The 17,373-nt window shown below is 57.0% G+C and overlaps 3 protein-coding genes across 4 annotated transcripts; 1 reads left to right on the forward strand and 2 right to left on the reverse strand.

The window, feature by feature from the left end:
- Positions 1–261: 261 nt before the first annotated feature.
- Positions 262–5,804, reverse strand: LOC118258127 (cytochrome c oxidase subunit 5A, mitochondrial). Its single transcript, XM_035566725.2, has 5 exons — positions 5,665–5,804; positions 3,260–3,376; positions 2,257–2,378; positions 1,785–1,907; positions 262–415 (listed from the first exon to the last, which is right to left on the reverse strand). Exons 1-4 carry the CDS (start codon positions 5,756–5,758, stop codon positions 1,794–1,796), a joined length of 447 nt encoding a protein of 148 aa, XP_035422618.1. The 5' UTR covers positions 5,759–5,804; the 3' UTR covers positions 262–415; positions 1,785–1,793.
- Positions 5,805–9,706: 3,902 nt separating this feature from the next.
- Positions 9,707–10,309, reverse strand: RPP25 (ribonuclease P and MRP subunit p25). Its single transcript, XM_035566779.1, has one exon. The coding sequence runs from the start codon at positions 10,289–10,291 to the stop codon at positions 9,707–9,709; it is 585 nt and encodes a 194-aa protein (XP_035422672.1). The 5' UTR covers positions 10,292–10,309.
- Positions 10,310–12,710: 2,401 nt separating this feature from the next.
- SCAMP5 (secretory carrier membrane protein 5) lies at positions 12,711–17,136 on the forward strand. Of its 2 annotated transcripts, XM_035566711.2 has the most exons (7): positions 12,711–12,800; positions 13,327–13,400; positions 13,483–13,611; positions 14,348–14,504; positions 14,752–14,853; positions 15,064–15,181; positions 15,262–17,136. In XM_035566711.2, the coding sequence occupies exons 2-7, from the start codon at positions 13,394–13,396 to the stop codon at positions 15,454–15,456; spliced, it is 708 nt and encodes a 235-aa protein (XP_035422604.1). In that variant the 5' UTR covers positions 12,711–12,800; positions 13,327–13,393; the 3' UTR covers positions 15,457–17,136. The 2 variants fall into 2 exon arrangements, with proteins under 2 accessions (XP_035422604.1, XP_050568912.1); XM_050712955.1 differs by lacking the exon at positions 14,348–14,504 and having other exon boundaries at positions 14,757–14,853.
- Positions 17,137–17,373: the final 237 nt, after the last annotated feature.

Below are 17,373 nucleotides of genomic sequence, written 5' to 3' on the forward strand. Positions count from 1 at the left end.
GCCTGCGGCGCGCATGCGGGGTGCGGAGGCGAGGCGCTGCGCACCTCCAGCAGGCTCCGGGCGGCCGCCGCGACCGCGCTCGAAGGGGCCCGGGCGAAAAGGTTCCGGGGCTGGTTTATTTATGTTTTTGTTTATGTTTTTGCTGTTCTTTGCCCAAACGCCTCGGCCCTGAAATCAGAGCTCCCCCACACGCTCTGCTGCTAGCACAGAAGGGTTTCTGCTCCCTCGTTCCTGTTCACCCTAACAAATAACCACACCAGGTTGGTCAGGCCAAGCTTCCCTTTATTAGGCCCGGCCCGCACCACAGCATGGCGGCGCAATAAAGTTATGTGAAACAAGAGACGGTTTTAACACCACAGCCCCGCGGCGGCTGCACACAATCAGGTCGCGTCAGGAGAATGTTCAAGTAATGCACCTGCAACGGAAAAGACAGAAAAGCCGTTAGAAAGCGGCCCGTTACCTCATCAGCTCCCAAACACGTCACTGCCCTCACTCATCTTCACCCAGAGCCCAGCCCTAAGGGTCACATTAAAAAAAAAAAATCTGGAATATGACAAAAAATTCTGGGTGTGACACTAGCTGTCTCTCCAGTTAAGAGGCTGCCTTCACATAACTCGGGCTCCATGAGAAGTTTTGTTTCGGGCTTTATTTCAGTCAGGGTTACTGCATGTTAGGCCTCAACTAAACGTAACGATGGATCCTCATTAACCACAGGAGCTGCTGCTCACTAACAATGCTTCCATGTCTTACAGTTCCTGTGTAACCCTGGCATTGATGCTGCAGATCTAAATCTTGGTTATAGTCCTTCCCAAGTTTACACAGTGCTCAGAATTCAGCTTTTTAAGGCGGTAAAACAAACGGCCTCCCAGAACTCGAGGCCACTGCCATCGGGACCAAACGCTACACACACTGCTCCTGAAATTATCCGTGGGTGTCCCGCACACGGGTCAGTTAAGCTCTGGCTGTGCTACAGCTCATCTGCTTGTTCTGTAAGCATGGGGTCCTGCAAATTAGCAGAAAAGAAGCTATTTTAAGTGCAAGGTAAAGGAACTTCAGGGTTGTTAGGTGACCGTCAACAGTGGGGCTCATTTGCTAGCATGAGAGAGAAATGAGCACCTCCCCATTTTCTAAATTGGCTACAATAAAATGAAAGCTTGAGCACTTCCAGAGGAAATGATCCTTCCATTTGCTAAAAAGGCTTCTCAGGAAAAGCTAATGAGGAGCAAAGGCCGACACCCTGCCAGCCAGGCGCTGCAACACCCCTTTGTCCTGGCAACTCTTGGCTCTGGAGGCCTGAGCACCTTTGGAAAACATGACCGGCTCTTCCAGAAGGGCTGTGCTTACAGGTGGTGGGTCGAACACCTCGATTTTCCCTATCAGTGCGTGGGTACTCCTGAGCTAGAGTTCCCCACGCCTTCAGGATATTGCAGGAGACATCCCAGGGCTGCGCAGTCCCACAGGAACTGCTCTGTGTCGTGGGTCTTGCCACTTAAACCAAGATCAAGCTTCACAATAAAACCTCATTCTTCCTTCAATGCTCAAATTTCCCAGTTACAGCCAGGGAACTGTTAACACCCCCCTCATGTCACAAGGCCATATGTTTTTCAGACACGTTTCAGTGTCACTAAAGTGACGTCTTCCTATCAAGAACCTCGATACGAGCCTGAACTTCCTTGCCTTCATGAGTTTGTGGAAGGCTGTGAGGAGCACTCTGGCTTTGCCAGAGGAGTTTTAGGGTACACGAGTCCCAGGCCAGGAGCCTGGGAAGCGAGAGCATCCCTTACCAACATGGTTTATGCTTTGTCCAGGCCCAGTTCCTCTGGAGTGGAGATTCCTAGTTCACTCAAAGTCGGCCTAAGTTCCTGGATAACGTACGGATAGATTTCCTTGTGAGGTCCTGCCTTGTCCTACAAGAAAAGGAAGGGTGTTAGTTGGAGAGCAAGTCCAGCACCCTGCAAATCCAGCACCAAAGACCCCCACCGATCACTCACAGCTGCAAAGCACCCCAGAGCAACGCCGAGCTCCTGTCTTGGGGATTTTCAGAGTATTAACAGTGACACCGCTCCCTGTGTAACGTCAGCTGGATGTGACACGTGTCCTGTACCACACGAGACTAACGCCTAGCCGAGGGACGCTCTGCGTCTTGTTTCCAACCTGTTCCCTAAGATGTAAGCAGCCCCTCTGCACCACCGAGAGGAAACCTAGAAAAACTCTGCAGAAAGCAGCAGCTGCACCCTATGCCCCCACCCCGCTCACCTTCACGACCTCCAGGATGCGGACCGCGCTGGCGAAGTCGTTTAACCGTCTGCACGCCCTCAGAGCTGCATCGATGATTTTTGGTTCCGGAACCAGGTCGTAGCCCACGAGCGTGTTTATACCTGTGAGCACAGGGAAACATGGAGTAACTCGGCCCAGGCTATCAAAAGAAACCTGCTAAGCGTTGTTTTGCTCCAGCTCATGAAAGAATTAATAATTAACACACCACCAAGAGCATCTGACTGGCACTTTCATTGCTATTTTGAACACCACCACCCCCCCCCCGCCAAGGGCGTTCTTTTGCTCTTCTCCCTCTCACTGTCGCTCACTGCTATACCTATAACCAGCTTTTAAGTTAATTTTGTGAAATCCCAGTGGGCCAGTAACATCCACGCTCCCCAAAGCGGTGTATGTGGCAAGCCAGCTATGGAACCATGAAGAAATCCAAACGACTTTGTTCCTCCCGGTGCAATGCAGGCAGCCTGTTCTCTTCCTCTCCTTCCAAGGGGAAGGACCCAACACTGGTCACCCACGTCACGCGGGAACGATCCCTCTGTCGGTTATTTTAAGCCCTAATTAGGATAGTTTAATAGCAGCCGGCAGCTCCACAGCAAGCAATGTGTGGAGACAACCAAACAGTCTGCAGCAAATTACGGCCAAGCCACTCGGTCACAGCCCAAAGAAAAACGAGCGTGGTCTCCCATTAGGCAACAGCGGAGCTCAGAAACATTCCTCAGAGCCAGTGTTTCTCTCCCTCTCAAAGACCAGGAGTCAGAATATGTGTTCTGGGGCGCTAGAATTAAAAAACCTGTGTTCCTACTGCCTTGTACCCTCTTTCTCCTCATTTTCCATGCCGTAGTTCCTTCCAACATCCTCGTTGGGTTGGTGAGGTGCCATCGCCTGCCGCAGCGAGCTCATTCATTGTGCAGAAGCCCTACGGACTCCAGATTTCAAATAAAACTGTATTTTCTGCAGGTTACCCCTCCCTTTTCGTTCAACATACCTTTCCTTAGCTCCCAGGCGTCGATATCTGGCTTGTTGAAATACGTCACCCAGCGAGCATCGAACTCCTCGTCTGACTCCTGCGACCCATGGGAGTAGCAGCGGGCGTGCAGCACGGCTGGATGCAGAGAGAGAGGAGGAGACTGTGAGCCGACACAGGAGAAGTGTACTTTAGCCCTGATCGAGGGAACAAAAGCTATAAAAACACGTGTTTCACTCGCGGCTTTTGATTTGGATCAGTACTCAGCACTAGGCGAGTGCAGCTCATTAACTAACCACTGTTTGCTTCCTGGCACAGCGCGCCCTGCCCTCGAGCACAGACTTCCAAAGCATTCCCAGAGCCTCCAGTCGGAGCAGGATCATTTAAGAGGAGAGGGGAAAACGCAAGTGAAAAACCAATTCTGTACAGCCAGCCCTCTGGAGATGCCTTCTGGACCATTTCCATAAGGCAGAGGAATTTTCCCTCTTTCCAGAGCCAAGCGATCCCTTGTCCGTGCCATGAGTTTAGCAAGGTTAATGTACTTTTCAGCGGCCTTCCTCCCAGAAAGGAGAACCTACACCTGATGAGTTACAACATTATCCAACCACGACGAACACCCCAATTTATTCTGCAGCATCTTCCCCCTGCAGACGACTCCTGCAATTGCTCGGTAGCTCATCCTGTCAGCCAGGAGAGGATTTCCCTGCTCGCACACCGACCCTGCTGGGCGACTCCTTCGTAACAGGTCAGCGATCCCATCACGAGTTCCGAGCTGATAAAGGTTTTTTTAGTGTGGTTTTAGGGAAATACACAAAACGAGCACGCCAATGTAAGCCCTTGAAGAGTTATTTCTCCCAACAGGCTACTGAAGAAGAAAAAATTGCTGCCAAGTTTGGCTGCCTTTTTTTTTTGCGGCTGGTCTTTTCTTTTCCAGCACAAAGGTCGGAGCAGTTTGCCAGGAGGAACCACAGCCGGGCTACAACCAGAGCCAGGTACTTCGCAAGCTGCTCTGCCCCTCCAGTAACCTCCCTCTGCCCATGTTTGCAGAGCGCTCATGCTCGGCTGTGACCTTGAGGGCTCGAAGATCTGCTTCCGAGGAAGCTCCATACAGCTGCTCACTTTCTCTTTCCTAACCTGGCATGAACTATTCATGCTGACCAGCCACAGAGGGTTCTTTAAAATCAAGCAAAAACCCCCACGTGCACTGTTTGCACGGCTGATGGGGCTGGGCTGCGTTTTTCCTCCTTTCCCACAGGTATTTTTCCTTTTTGAAGATCCCCGAAGCAGTGCTTTAATTTATGTCAATCACAACGGGACGAGCCGCAGTGCTATCAAGGAATATTTTTAGCCTCATCGAGTGACAGCCCAACCGGAACACAACCCAGATTTTTAGCAGAATTTATCACGGTCCAACATCTGAGTTGCAATCCCGATTTATGCCTGCCCAAAAGCATTTTCAGTGGTTTTATCAGAAATCAGGCAGACAGCCACCGCGCTCTGACGCCCTCACTCGCACCTTCCCGCTGACCTTCTCCAATGACACCGCTCGGAGCGCTCCATATTTACAGCGGCCTCCCCCTTCTGGCCGTCATCACTCTAATATAAGCGCCCCAAAAGCCCCAAACATGGGACCCCAGAGCTTTGTCACCGCTGCCTGCCAGCGTTTTTCCTGGTCGACCCACACGTAGCCCTGCATGTATCTAGCAACAGCGACTGCCCGGATCAAAGCTCTCGGACGCTGACTGAAAGCCCCAGTCTTAAGCAAAAGGGCAATTTAAAAGAGCCGGTTAGACTGATTTTTTTTCCTGAAGAGGGAAAATAATAACACAAAGGCTTGCAAATTTCGGATTTCCGTGGTGCATTTTTCAATTACTGCTGTGTTTCTTTCTAACCTTTTTCTCTCTAAAGCTCACGCCTGCTGTCAGAATTGAGCACTGCACAACCAAGATCTCCCTTTTCCACCAGAATTTGATAGCTATGCTTACAGAACACCAAAAACCCACCCAGATCAGGAGGGGCGGGGGTCTGCAGGCAGAGGACACAGCACGAGGGGAAGGACGGGGGCACACACGCCCGGCCCGGGCCGCACACACACACGCAGGACATTCTGCACCACTTCACCCCGCGAGCCAAGAAAAAACAAACGGCCCCAAAACCCCCCAATTTTCCCTCAAAACCCCCCAGTTCTCCCCAAACCCACCCCCGGAAGCCAGCAGGGAGCGCAGGCCGGGCTCGGCGACCACCCCCCCCCGCGGCCCTCCGACCTCCCAAACCCCACAGCCCCGGGGCCGGGGGCACTCCCGGACCCCCCCGGTGCCCCCCGGACCCCTCCCGGTTCCCCCCGGGTCCCCCCGGTGCCGGGCCTCAGTCGCGGCCTAGCCCCGGGGTCACGGCAAGGACGCGGCGGCGGCCGGCCCGGGGCTCACCCGCGGGGCCGGGGGGCCGGCGGAGGGCGGCGGCGCGGAGCCCGGCGGCGGCGGGGCGGCGGAGGAGGAGGAGGCGGGCGGCGGCGGGCAGCATGGCGGCGGCGGCGGCACCGGCGGCACCGGGGCGCTCGGAGGAGGAAATGGAGAGCGGGGGGGGGGGGGGGGGCGGACGGAGGCGGCGCGGGGACAAAATTCCGCGGGGACGCGGGGGGACGGCGTGCGCGGTCACGTGGGGGGGAGGAGGAGGAGGAGGAAGGGGGGGGGGCGCCGCCATTTTGTAGTGGGGAGCGCGTCCCGCTGGGTCAGCCGATAGCATAACGCTGCGCCGTGTCCCGAGCTGGAAGGGGCGTGGGGTCCGGCTTCTGGCTGCACGCACCGCCCGAAAGTCAAACCCCGTGTCTGAGAAGCGCTTCTGTCTGCAAACGCTGCCCAGTCCCGCGCAGCTCAGTGCCGTGCCCACGTCCCTGCCGCAGTGCCCGGCCGCCTCTGGGTGCAGAACCTTCCCTAACGCCCACCCTGACCTCCCCCGTCCCAGCTCCGTGCCCTTCCCTCGGGGCCTGTCGCTGTCCCCAGAGAGCAGAGCTCAGCGCCTGCCCCTCTGCTCCCCTCTTCTCTGGGATGAGCAAACCAAGGGACCTCAGCCTCCCCTCACACATCCTCGCCTCTAGACCTTTCACCATCTTCATAGCCCTCCTTCGGACACTCTCTGATAGTTTCGTGTGCTTATACTCGGTGCCCAAACTGCACGCAGTGCTCGGGGTGAGGCTGCCCCAGCAGGGCAGGATGATCCCTTCCCTCAAGCGGCTAGCACCGTGTGCCCGAGGCACCCCAGCACGCAGCCAGCCCTTTCGGCTGCCGGGGCACGCTGCTGACTTGGATTCCACTCACAGCAGCAGTTCTTGGCATATTTCAGAGCTGTGGTGTGTCCCGGTACCCCTAGGGAATGGCAACCCATGGGGGGAAGGAGCCCCCTCCTGCCAGCATCATCTGCCTGCCATTTGCTGCCTGGCAGTCGGGCGAGCACCATGACAGCTCGGCCTCTCGGTGGGAGGCAGTGTCTCTGAGCCCTCCGAGCCCTCATGGCTGCCAGGGCCCGCAGCTGCTTGGTGCTAAAGGCTTCCCATGGCTGAACACAGCCCGGCTTCCCCACGGGGAACCCCCACTGCTGGGCTCTGTGGCGGTGGGTCAGGGCATCGCCGCCCCTGCGACGGGCGTGTGGGTGCTGGTCGGATGTTTGTGGTGGTGAAACCCATCACATCCACATCCCCAAACCTATACCAGGCCCCGGGATGCTGCCTGCTGGCATGGGGCTGTCCCTACCACTACCCCTGAAGCCACCAGGCTCGCAAAATGACCCCAAAACTACTATTCATGGGCACCTGGGGCTGTGCCTCTGCAGCACACAATCTCTGCACTGTTTTCACTCACAATGTCACCTTAGGACCCCATTGAGCCAGATGCCATCCTACTATTTATAAATGCTTCATATTTTGAGTTAGTCTTTTTTTTTTTTTTTTTTAACTATTTCCTCATGCAGGAAATCCTTGGTACGCAGCCAGCAACATGAGGCGTTTGAAATCCCCAGGCTCCTGTTGCCTCCAAGATTGCAAATTGCCTGCGTACAAAATCAATTAAAAATAATTTTGAACATTAACGAAATAATAAGGTGAAACGACTGACTTCTTTTTCCCTCTCTCCTTGCTCTTCTCTTTCCTGGGAGCAACGTGAGATGGCAGCAGGATGAAGGACTCTTAGTTCTCAGCCTCATTTATGCTTCGATCAGTGTTTACTAAGCAGTGCGGTGGCACTGGAGGGTGACGAGGGGCAAAAATGATGAGAGCTTGGAGAATCTCAGCTGGATACCAAAGGATGCAGGCCACAAAGCTGTTGGGGATGCTCTGGGTGAATTGCACTAGTTTTATTTCCATCTCCCACTGACACAGGCTCTGCTTATCCGATAGGAAAGCTTTCCCAGCCCCTCTCCTTGGCTTGATGGGGAAGCCATCACATTGTTAAGGACAAATAAATCTGCGCCCAAAGTCCTGCCATTGCTGGCCAGCATGTTAGGAGACCAGAAATCCTTGGCTGTGATCAGCAAGGGCAAGGCTGAGGCTTTGGGGGGAACATCACCCTCTGTGATGTCCAGGATTCCTCATCTCTTTATACATAGTAAGAAGTCCTTCTTTAGCCTAATTTAGGGTGGAAACTGGTGGGAGATGCTATGGGGTCTGTTCAGCCCCCTCCACTTCTCATGTCCCCCCACCCCTCGACACCCCCAATCTCCCTGCATGGAAAAACAAACAAACAAACAGAAAACACAGACAAAAAAAGGAAACAATTGGTAATTAATGTTCAATTACACAGTGGCAGATCAGTGAAATGAATCAATCTGCAGCAGGGCAGATAAGTGGGAGCCTCTGGCTGGGAGGAGCAGCTGCCTGCTGAGGGAGATAACAAGGTCATTGCCAAACAAAACAGCCCTCTGCTTCCTCCTCCTCCTCCTCCTCCTCACTCCCCTGGTCTCCTTTCAATCCCTCTCCCAGCCAAGCAAAGTGCTTTCCAGGCGAGCCTTTGACAAAGCAGCGATGCCTGCTGACCCCATCCCCAGCGTGCACTCACCCAGTACCCACTGACTCGGTCCTTCCTGGGCAGGGTGCGGGGGAACCGGGTGGCTTCGGGCTCGGCTGGTCCCCCACAACCCACCCCCTGCTCCCCCATCACCCGGGTCCCTGCGTGCTGGCAGTGGGCTGCAGTGGGGCAGATGGGGGCTCCAAGGGAGGCTTTGCCAGGCTCTGCTGTGCCAGTGGAGGCCAAGTGGCTGCCAGGGCATGCAGGAGAGGCTGGCCCCGATCCCTCATCCCCTGGGGACACGGTTTGGCCAGGATCCCCCTGTTCTGGCTTGGCAGTCCCACCCACCCCGTGCCCATCTGTGCCATGGGCAGTCGCAAAATTGATCCCCCCATTTTCCCATAGGCATACTCCAGCTATTTCTAAAGAGCTTTTATTCTTGATTAGTTTCCTTTTACCCCTAGAAAAAGCAGGGGGTTCGCTCTGAAGGGCTTTCTCCGTGAGCCATCCCTCGGCGAGGGCTCTGCAGCCAAACCTATAAAGGCACAAGCTCTCCCTCATCCCGGTGTCCGTCCAGCACGTAGCAGGAGACGAGCTGCCCGATGCTCCCCATTGCCCCAGTCCCTCGACATCAGGCTTTCGCCATGGCTCTGGATCCTGCAAACAACTCCAGGAGAGTGAAGACCTGAATATCTGATACGAGAAGGATTATTTCATTATCTTCTCTTTGGAGGCTGCTATTAAAATAAAACAAAAACAAAACAACAACAACAAAAAAAACAGTGCTCCAGGGATCATTTCCTTGGCTCTTGGGCTGCAGCGGTTCTGGGAGGGGATGGATCAGCTTCAGGTATTTCAGAGAAAAGCACAAAATAGGAACAATGCCACATCGGAGGGGAAAGGGGAAACAAGCAGCGGGGCAGGCAGGGCAGGCAGAAAGCGGGGAGAGCGCGACCCACCCGCTTGTTTGTGTGTTATTCGGGATGAATCACAAGAGCCACGAGGCGCAGAGCCCAGCATTAATAAACCTGACAGCTCCTCTCCGGGCGTAATTGAAGCGGTTTTCGTAATGGAGGTGTCACGCCAGGGGGCTCTGGGCAAAGCTGCCTCTCCTGATGGCCGAGACGTCTCGGTGTGGAGCAGTGCCGCTTTTCCCGGACTGGGCAAAAAGCAAAGGATGCTCCGGCTCCGTGGGAGTCCCGGGGGTCCGCAGCCCTTTTCAGCAGGGGGTTATTTAGCAGGGGGGCGTGAGCAGCTCCGCATCCCCGCACGCGGTGCCAGGCAGAGGAAAAGTTTGGAGAGGGGAGGTTTTCCCACAGGCAGCCCCCGTCCTTGCCGGCAGTCACCGAAACGGCAGCCGGGAGGGGGGACAGGGCGGTTTGTGGCATTGCCACCGCCCTGGGGGCAGCACCGTGCCGGATCAGCAGCCCCCAGGTGCATCCCCCAAGCCCCCCTGTAAGCGGAAGGTGGCAGGTCAGTGGTGGCCCTCCGGCTGGCTCTCCCTGTCCCCCGAGCCCCACGGGCTGCTGCCGGGGCTGGCTCCCTGCAGCTTTTTGGGCAGCAGCTCCTCGCAAGGAGGTGGCAGGGGTCGCTTCTGCCCCTTGGCAGAGGAGCTCGAGGGGTCTTCTCCCGGCTGGCTGGGCTCAGGGGGCTGGTAGCCCGTCTGGTTGGGGTCCAGGGGGTCGCGGGAGAGCAGGATGCAGATGGAGGGGACGTTCTTGTGGACGGTCAGGTTCTGCGCCGCGCTGCCGGGCAGCGGGTCCTGGTTCTCCCAGACCTCCAGCAAGGTTTTGTAGCGCACCTTGGTGACCTGGTGGAGCCCCCCCAGCTTGCGCTTCATGATCTCCACGCAGGTGATGGTCTTGGTGACTGCCCGGCCGCAGCCGCTGAAGACGATCTGCCGGCTGCCCTTCAGCTCCATCTGGGCCATGGCGAAGCTCATCAGGTTCCTGATCTTGCTGCCCTCCTTCACCTTCATCTCCACCACGCCCGGGGGCAGGTCGGGGAAGGGCAGGGGGCTCTCCTCCTCCGACGTCCTGACCTTTCGGAAGTTCTCCATCCCGGCCGGGGCTGCGGGCTTGGCCGCCCCTCCTTGGGCTGCCATCGCTCGGCCCTTCCCGGTGGGCACGGCGGGCACCTAGCCCCCCGCCGGCCTTAGCCTGGGGGTGTCCCCAGGGGGGTGCAGAGCTGCGGGACCCCCCGGCTGCCCCCGCTTGTCCCCACCGGCTGTGGCTCTCGGCGACGCTCGGGCTCCTCCGCTCCCGCTGCGGCGCTGGCTTCTGCCGCTCTTTGCTTCATTGTGGACTTCAGCAGCCCCCAGAGCTTCTCGGTGTAATTAGCAGATCCTCCCCCTCTCCCTCCCCTCCTCCTCCTCCTCCTCCTCCCCTCGCTCAGCCTCCCATGCCAGCACCCAGCCGCTGCCTCCATCCCTGCGAAGGCAGAGGGAGAAGCTCTCTCCTGGCTTCGCGATGCTCCCGGAGTCCTGCCCCCTTAAAGAGAACCTGGTCCCTTCCCTCAAGGACACCGAGAGCTGCCTGCAAACGTCAGCAGATGTCCCCTGTCACCTCTCGCCTGTCCCCTGTCCCCCCCGGCCTCCACCCCGCTGCCCAGGGATCATTGCACAGTGGAAAGAGATGCCGAGTATTGCCTTGCAGCCAAATCTTATCGGCCTCTGGAGGACCCGGGATTGTTTTCACCCCAAGCAGGGCTTGCAAAAGCCATAAATAAATGAACGGGTCTGCAAGCCCCATTCCTACCGCCACTAAAGCGGGTGGGAGGGGGCATCACTGCTGGGACGTCCCCTGGTCCTGGCCACCAGCCTCGGGGGGCCAAAAGGGGCTGCAGATGCACAGGGGGACACTCCACGGTGCCAAATGGGACACCCCATGGTGCCAAATGGGACACCCCATGGTGTAAAGGGCTGGGAGACCCGTGGGGATGGAGAGAAGGAGAGCATCCTCTCCTGAAAGCAGCTGGCACCAAGAGGGGAAACTGAGGCAGGACCATGACAACAAGGGCACCCTCATGTCAGATCTCCCTTCAGCCTGGCTGGGGTGGATTGAAGCTTCTGGGGGAAAATGCTGCCCCCAAAAGATGCTAAGCCCCCCAGGAAAATAAATAGGAAGGATTTCAGCAACTGTGCATGCAGCAGGAAGGAAAGCTGTGGGCTGGGGCCAGATCCTGCCACTCGCGGTCCATTTTTTTGCAGCGCTCTGCAACGCTTAAAATGGAAATGAGCTGCGTTATTAGCAGCTCCACCGCTAATTACCATCCAAAGCCATTCATTACCCTCCCAGCGCGTCTGCTGGAGGAGAGCAGCGCAGTTATTCCATGCTGGGGAGCAGCGGGGTGGGAGAGGAACGAGAGGGGGACTGGGGGGGGGAAGGAATTGGGTAAAAAACCCAGGGAATTGGTTAAGATGGAGAAGAGGCTGATGGCAGAGGCTGCAGAAACCCGAGCCCTGCCCTCCGCCTGCCCTCGTTATATTTTCTTTCAGCTGCTGAATGTGGGAGCAGCTCGGAAAGTTGGAGCACGCGATACGGGGACAGTCGGCGCCCATCTGCGCGTCACATCGGGGCGGCTCAGGTCTCGGTAGGACAGCTGCGGTGTGACCCCGTACCCTGACCCCACATCCAGGGACCCCTGCTGTGGGGCAAGCCCCTCCACCGAGCTGCAGCACGATGGGGCAGAGGAAGAATTACACCCCCAGGGCACCAATAAACCCTCGGGGCCCCGAGCAGCAGGTCCAGCAGCTCTATTTAAGCTCAGCCCAGGGATTTCCCCATAGTTTGGGGTTTGTGGGGCCCGGGTTAGCCCCAGCTCTGGGGGTACTGGGGCCTCCCGGATGGGAGCTCAGCCTGTGGATTGATCCGGGAGCTGCTCGGCTCTTGCTGGACCTGGCTGGTGGCCGGTTTTTGGAGATTAATGCTGTGTTTGGTAGGGGTGTGCTGCTGGGTCGGGGCCCTTGGCTGGTCCCGACTGCTGTCCCTAACGTGCTGCGGGTGCTGGCTGTGCTCTCACCCTTGGCTTCCCAGCCGTCCTTTATGAGCACGGGGAACCAGTGCTGCTCGCAGCGCTCTGCTAACAGCACTGACTCAGGACCACGGCAGGCTAACGCTGCGTGCCCATGCCCCGTAGCTGCGGGGGCACCAGAAGCACCATTTCCCCCCCAGCCATGCCCCCAGAGGGGCTGGCTCGCTGCAGCACCCTGTTGGCGAGGGACCCCACCACCCACCTCCTCGCCCTTGGCCGTCCCCCGGCTCTTCCCACCACCCCCAGCCCCCCAGAGACAGAGGCTCCCCGTGGGTTTTGGTGGTTTTTTGGTGTTTTTTTTTGGTGTTCTTTGGTGCTTGTTGGGGTTCGGCCCCACAGCACCCCCTGACCCCCCCCCCGCTCCCCCTCCCCTCGGGGCCCGCCGGGCGGCACCGGGACCCTGGACAGCTCCCGAGCTCTCGCGAGACCTGCGGGCGGCGCCGTGCGTGGGGCGGCGAAATCTCGCGAGAGCGCGGCCGCTGCGGCAGGAGCGGCGCCGGGCGGCCGCCGCCACCCGCGACGGGCCCGTGGGGACGGTGAGGGGCGGGGGGGGGGCACGGGCACGGGCACGGGGGGGCCCGGCCGGGACCTCGGGGCTTTTACCACGCAGACCCGGCCAGCGGGCCCGGGGGGAGTCCGCGGGGTCGCGACACGCGTGGGGAGCCCTCCCGTGACACGCGTGGGGAGCCCGCTCGCGACTGTCGCGACATGAGGGGGGGAGGGGAGGGGGCTCAGGGGGGTGCTGGAGGCGCTGAGCCCACCCCAGCCCGCCAGGGGGACACGCGTGGGTGTCCCCCCCCCCCCATGAATGCCTCCTCCCGTGGGCGCCCCCCCCCCCGTGGCCAAATCCTCATTAATGAGGGGTTAATTAGGATTAATGAGGGGTTAATTAGGGTGTCGGCGTGGGTGGCGGGAGCCGGGTTTATCCTGGAGAAGAGGCCGCGGGGTGGGCAGGGAACTTGGGGACCCTCCGGTTCCAGCCTCCACCACGGGCAGGGCCCTGTCCTCCTCTGCCTTTCTCCACATCCCGCTTTTTGTTCCTGTTTTTTCTCTTTCCTCCAGCTTTCCCGCAGCTCCCGGCTCTTCTCCAGCTTCCCTGCGGAGTTCTCTCAGCTGAGAGCGTGCCAGCATGGCAGGTATGGGGGTTTCCGCACGGACTTGGGGTAATTCCCGCTCCTTGCCCTTTCTTGACTCTTTTTTCGGGATTTTTCTTTTCAGAGAAAGCCAACAACTTCCCCCCGCTGCCCAGGTTCATCCCCCTGAAGCCATGTTTCTACCAGGACTTCGACGCGGAGATCCCGCCGCAGCACCGCACCATGGCCAAGCGGCTCTACTACCTCTGGATGTGTGAGTGTGGGCTGTCCTCCGCACGGGCTGCGGGTCCCCAGCCCCGAAACAAGGACATCGCTCCCCCTTCTGCCCCTCCGGACCTTTGTGTCTTGTGCCTAAACCCTTTAGGGATGGGGTAGGGGTGTAGCATCCCCTGGATTTCCCACCATCGTGGTGGAGGATTTGCTGCCAGCGAAGCCTCTTTGGGTTTCCTTTGCAGCGAGGGGCTTTCTCCACGGCCCCAAGCTCCTGGCAACCCCTTTGTGGGCTCCCAAAAGCCCTGACCCTCGTGCCCACGTCCAGCGTGAAGCCAGATGCGTGGGCTGGATTCCTCTGAGAGCCTTGCCTCTTCCTCTCTGCATGCGTGTGCCGTGCTCAGTGCCGAGAGCCACTGCTCTTCTCTAACCCCTTCAGCTCGCCCCGGTCTCTCTAACATCCCCCTGCATGCCAGGAGGGCTCTTGTAACCTTTCCACAAAAAGGGAGGGGGGCGGGGGGAGGAGAAAAATAGTTGTGCTTCCCTGGGGTAGCTCTTTTGGGGTGTTAAATCCCCCCCAGCTCACGCCTGCTGGCTTTTGGAGCTGTGTCCAGCCAGCTCTGTCTCCAGAGCACTTTCCCCCATCTCGCCCATAAACGCGGGCAGGATGAGTCCCCTCAGGGGGCTCTGGGGGGTCGGAACTGCCGCAGGGTTTCGGGATCACGCCGCCCTCCTCGTGCACGCTACTCTGCTCCCTCTGCGTGTGTGTGTGTTTGCAGTGAACAGCATCACCTTGGCGGTGAATCTCGTTGGCTGCCTCGCATGGCTGATTGGAGGCGGCGGAGCTGTTAATTTGGGACTGGCAATTCTCTGGCTCATTCTCTTTACGCCCTGCTCCTATGTCTGCTGGTTTAGACCTATTTACAAAGCTTTCAAGTAAGTGGTCACACCTGAGCCTGGCTTCTCAAGGTTTGTTGGTTTGTTTTTTTTTTGGAAACTCCTACGTGGTGCTTAGCTTGAGGCACTGCCTGAATATTTGGGGAATTTCTGCTCTTCCTGCCTAGCCTTTTAGCTGTACTTCCTAACCTTCACCGTGAGGCTGTTTAGGGCTCGGTGGGGGAGCCCTGTGTGGGCAGAGCGGCGGGGACGGAGGCGCAGGAGCTGACGGAGCCCTCTCTTGCAGGACAGACAGCTCCTTCAGCTTCATGGCCTTCTTCTTCACCTTCATGGCCCAGCTGGTGATCAGCATCATCCAGGCCGTGGGGATCCCTGGCTGGGGTGTCTGGTAAGGACCGTGCTTCTCCCACCATGGGCGCGCAGGCAACTTCCACGGGTGCTTGGGCACCCAGGGGAGGTGTTTGTGTGTGGTGGGGTGGAGAAAAAAGGGGAAGCTGCCTCTCGGGGTCTTAACATCCCGGGCAGCTTCTCCCCTTGGGGAAGCTGGCGGCAGGAGCTGGGAGGGGTGCTGAGCGTGGTGGCTTCCATCTCCTTGCAGCGGCTGGATTGCGGCAATTTCCTTCTTCGGGACCAACGTGGGGTCGGCCGTGGTGATGCTGATCCCCACCGTCCTGTTCACGGGGATGGCAGTCTTCTCCTTCATCGCCCTCACTATGGTACGACGGCGGGGCGGTGGTGGTGGGGCACTGGGTGTGTGGTTTTTTTTTTCCCCTTTCCAACCTCCTCTCGGCTCCAGGTGCACAAGTTTTACCGGGGGAGTGGCGGGAGCTTCAGCAAAGCGCAGGAGGAGTGGACCACGGGCGCCTGGAAGAACCCGCACGTGCAGCAGGCAGCGCAGAGCGCGGCGATGGGGGCAGCGCAGGGGGCCATGATGCAGCACGAGACGCAGTACTCGGCCACCCCCAACTACACCTACTCCAACGAGATGTGAGCCGCGGGGCTCCGTCCTCGGGAGGAAAGCACTGGGGGGAAGGAGAAGGAAGGCTGAGTCGAGTTCCTGCAGCTGTTTCAGAAAGCCAGAGCGAACCATAATCTTTCCCCATTCTTTGTAACAGAATCTACTTTTTTTCCCCTTTTCCCCATCATCACCTCGAGCTCTTTCTCTTATTTCTCTTTCTCTTTTATTTCTCATTCTGAAGAGGCTGTGAGCTGACCTGCAGGACTCTTGCTGTGCGTGATAGTACGTGTACATTCCTGTGTCTTCTTTTCCCTGTGAAGTAGTGCACGGTGGTGATTTTTTAATTACTGTGGTGATAGGTGTGTGTTAGAACTACATCAGCCAAAAGCCCCCCCAAAAGGGAAAGATTACAAAATAGTGACCAGCACCCATCTCCCCCCTAAGTAAGAGCTGAACTACAGGTTTCTGACATGTGAGTTTTCTTTCACTTGGTAGTATCCAGCCCTTTGCCAGTGTCTCAGCAAGGGCAAGCAATCCTGGGAATTCTTTTCTTCTGCTTTTTAACCAGCAGGTGGCTGATTTAGCCATTAAAAAAAAAAAAAGGCTGTTTTAGCTGATTTTTAAAACAGGAGAGAGAGAGAGAACCCTTCAATCCTGCTGTTGACATGCTGGAAGCCAAGAGATTCCTAATCCAATCCCTGGCTCAGGATCTCCACCTTCTCTCAGCGCGTGGTGTTGTAAATGTGTAGTTTACATTTTGCTGTGGAAGAGCAGTATTGTTTTTGAGTGGCTGCAGATGAGAGCTGCTGTGTGCATGGGTGCGTGCGTGTTGGGGAGTGAGGACAGGTTTTCTCTGGGGGGTGAGACCAGCCTGGTCCTGTAGCCTGGACCTGTTTTCTATAGGCTTCTGTTTCAAAACTAAAACTGGCAAGAACTGGCAGAGTGTCTCTCGTGGGACCTATTTTTGGTGCAATCTTGCCACCCCACATCCAACCAGCCCCGCCAATGCTGTAAATAATGAGGGCAATATTTCTCCCTGTTGGCTCACAGCTCTTTAGGGAAGCTCTGGGCTGGTGGGAGTGACTCCTCTTTGCTCGCACTCCTAAAAAGCGCAGTGAAACTTGGCTGTCTGGCTCTATTAGGATCCTTTGCAAGAATGAGTCCTCCTGGCCCACCCAAATCCTGCCCAGTTTGGGGAGGTCGGGCTTCCAGTGAGGGGCTTGCAGGGAGGCAGCAGGGCTCAGGGCTGGTTTGTAAATGGGAGCAAATGGACATTGTGGGGCAGGAGGAGGGAAAGCTCCTTCTCAGAGATGCTTTTCAGACTCTAAATGCACTTTAAACAACCATTTTTTTTCCTCCAAGTCCTAGAAAAGCAGCCCAAAAGGGAATGAACCCCTTCGGCTCCAACACCTCCTGCCCCACAGATGCCCTAAAGATGCTGGCACTGCAGGTGCTGTGCTCCTGCCTGCCCCCCCCAGCAGTTCAGCAGTGCCAGGATGTGAGATCTGCCCACGGGGATGGCACCAAACTGGAATTTATATTTTATTTTTTTCCCAGCAAAGCACACCAAGAATAGTTTCCTTTCTAAGAGTATCACTTCAGTCATTTGGCAGTAGGTAGTTGTCTCTTGACAAGACTAAAATGCAGCTAATGATAAAATGCCTGTCTGTGTATGTGTGTATATATATGTATAAACTGTAAGGAGAAAAGTAATCCGTTGCTGAGCCTATTATGTACCTAATCAGGTTTAAATATTGTGCAATTCATTTCTAGCTAGCCTAAAACTTACTATGCCAAATCACGTGCTCTGTCATCCATGTCTGCAAAATAATGATTTCACCTTTTGCGTTTATATTAAGCCGCATAAATGATACCTGTAATGAGCTGTAACTAACAGACATTGCTTCAGCACCTAACCCTCCTCTCCAGTGTGTCTCCTCTGTGCAAGCG

This window comes from Cygnus atratus, chromosome 11 (genome assembly GCF_013377495.2).
Source record: "Cygnus atratus isolate AKBS03 ecotype Queensland, Australia chromosome 11, CAtr_DNAZoo_HiC_assembly, whole genome shotgun sequence".
Lineage (NCBI taxonomy): Eukaryota > Metazoa > Chordata > Aves > Anseriformes > Anatidae > Cygnus > Cygnus atratus.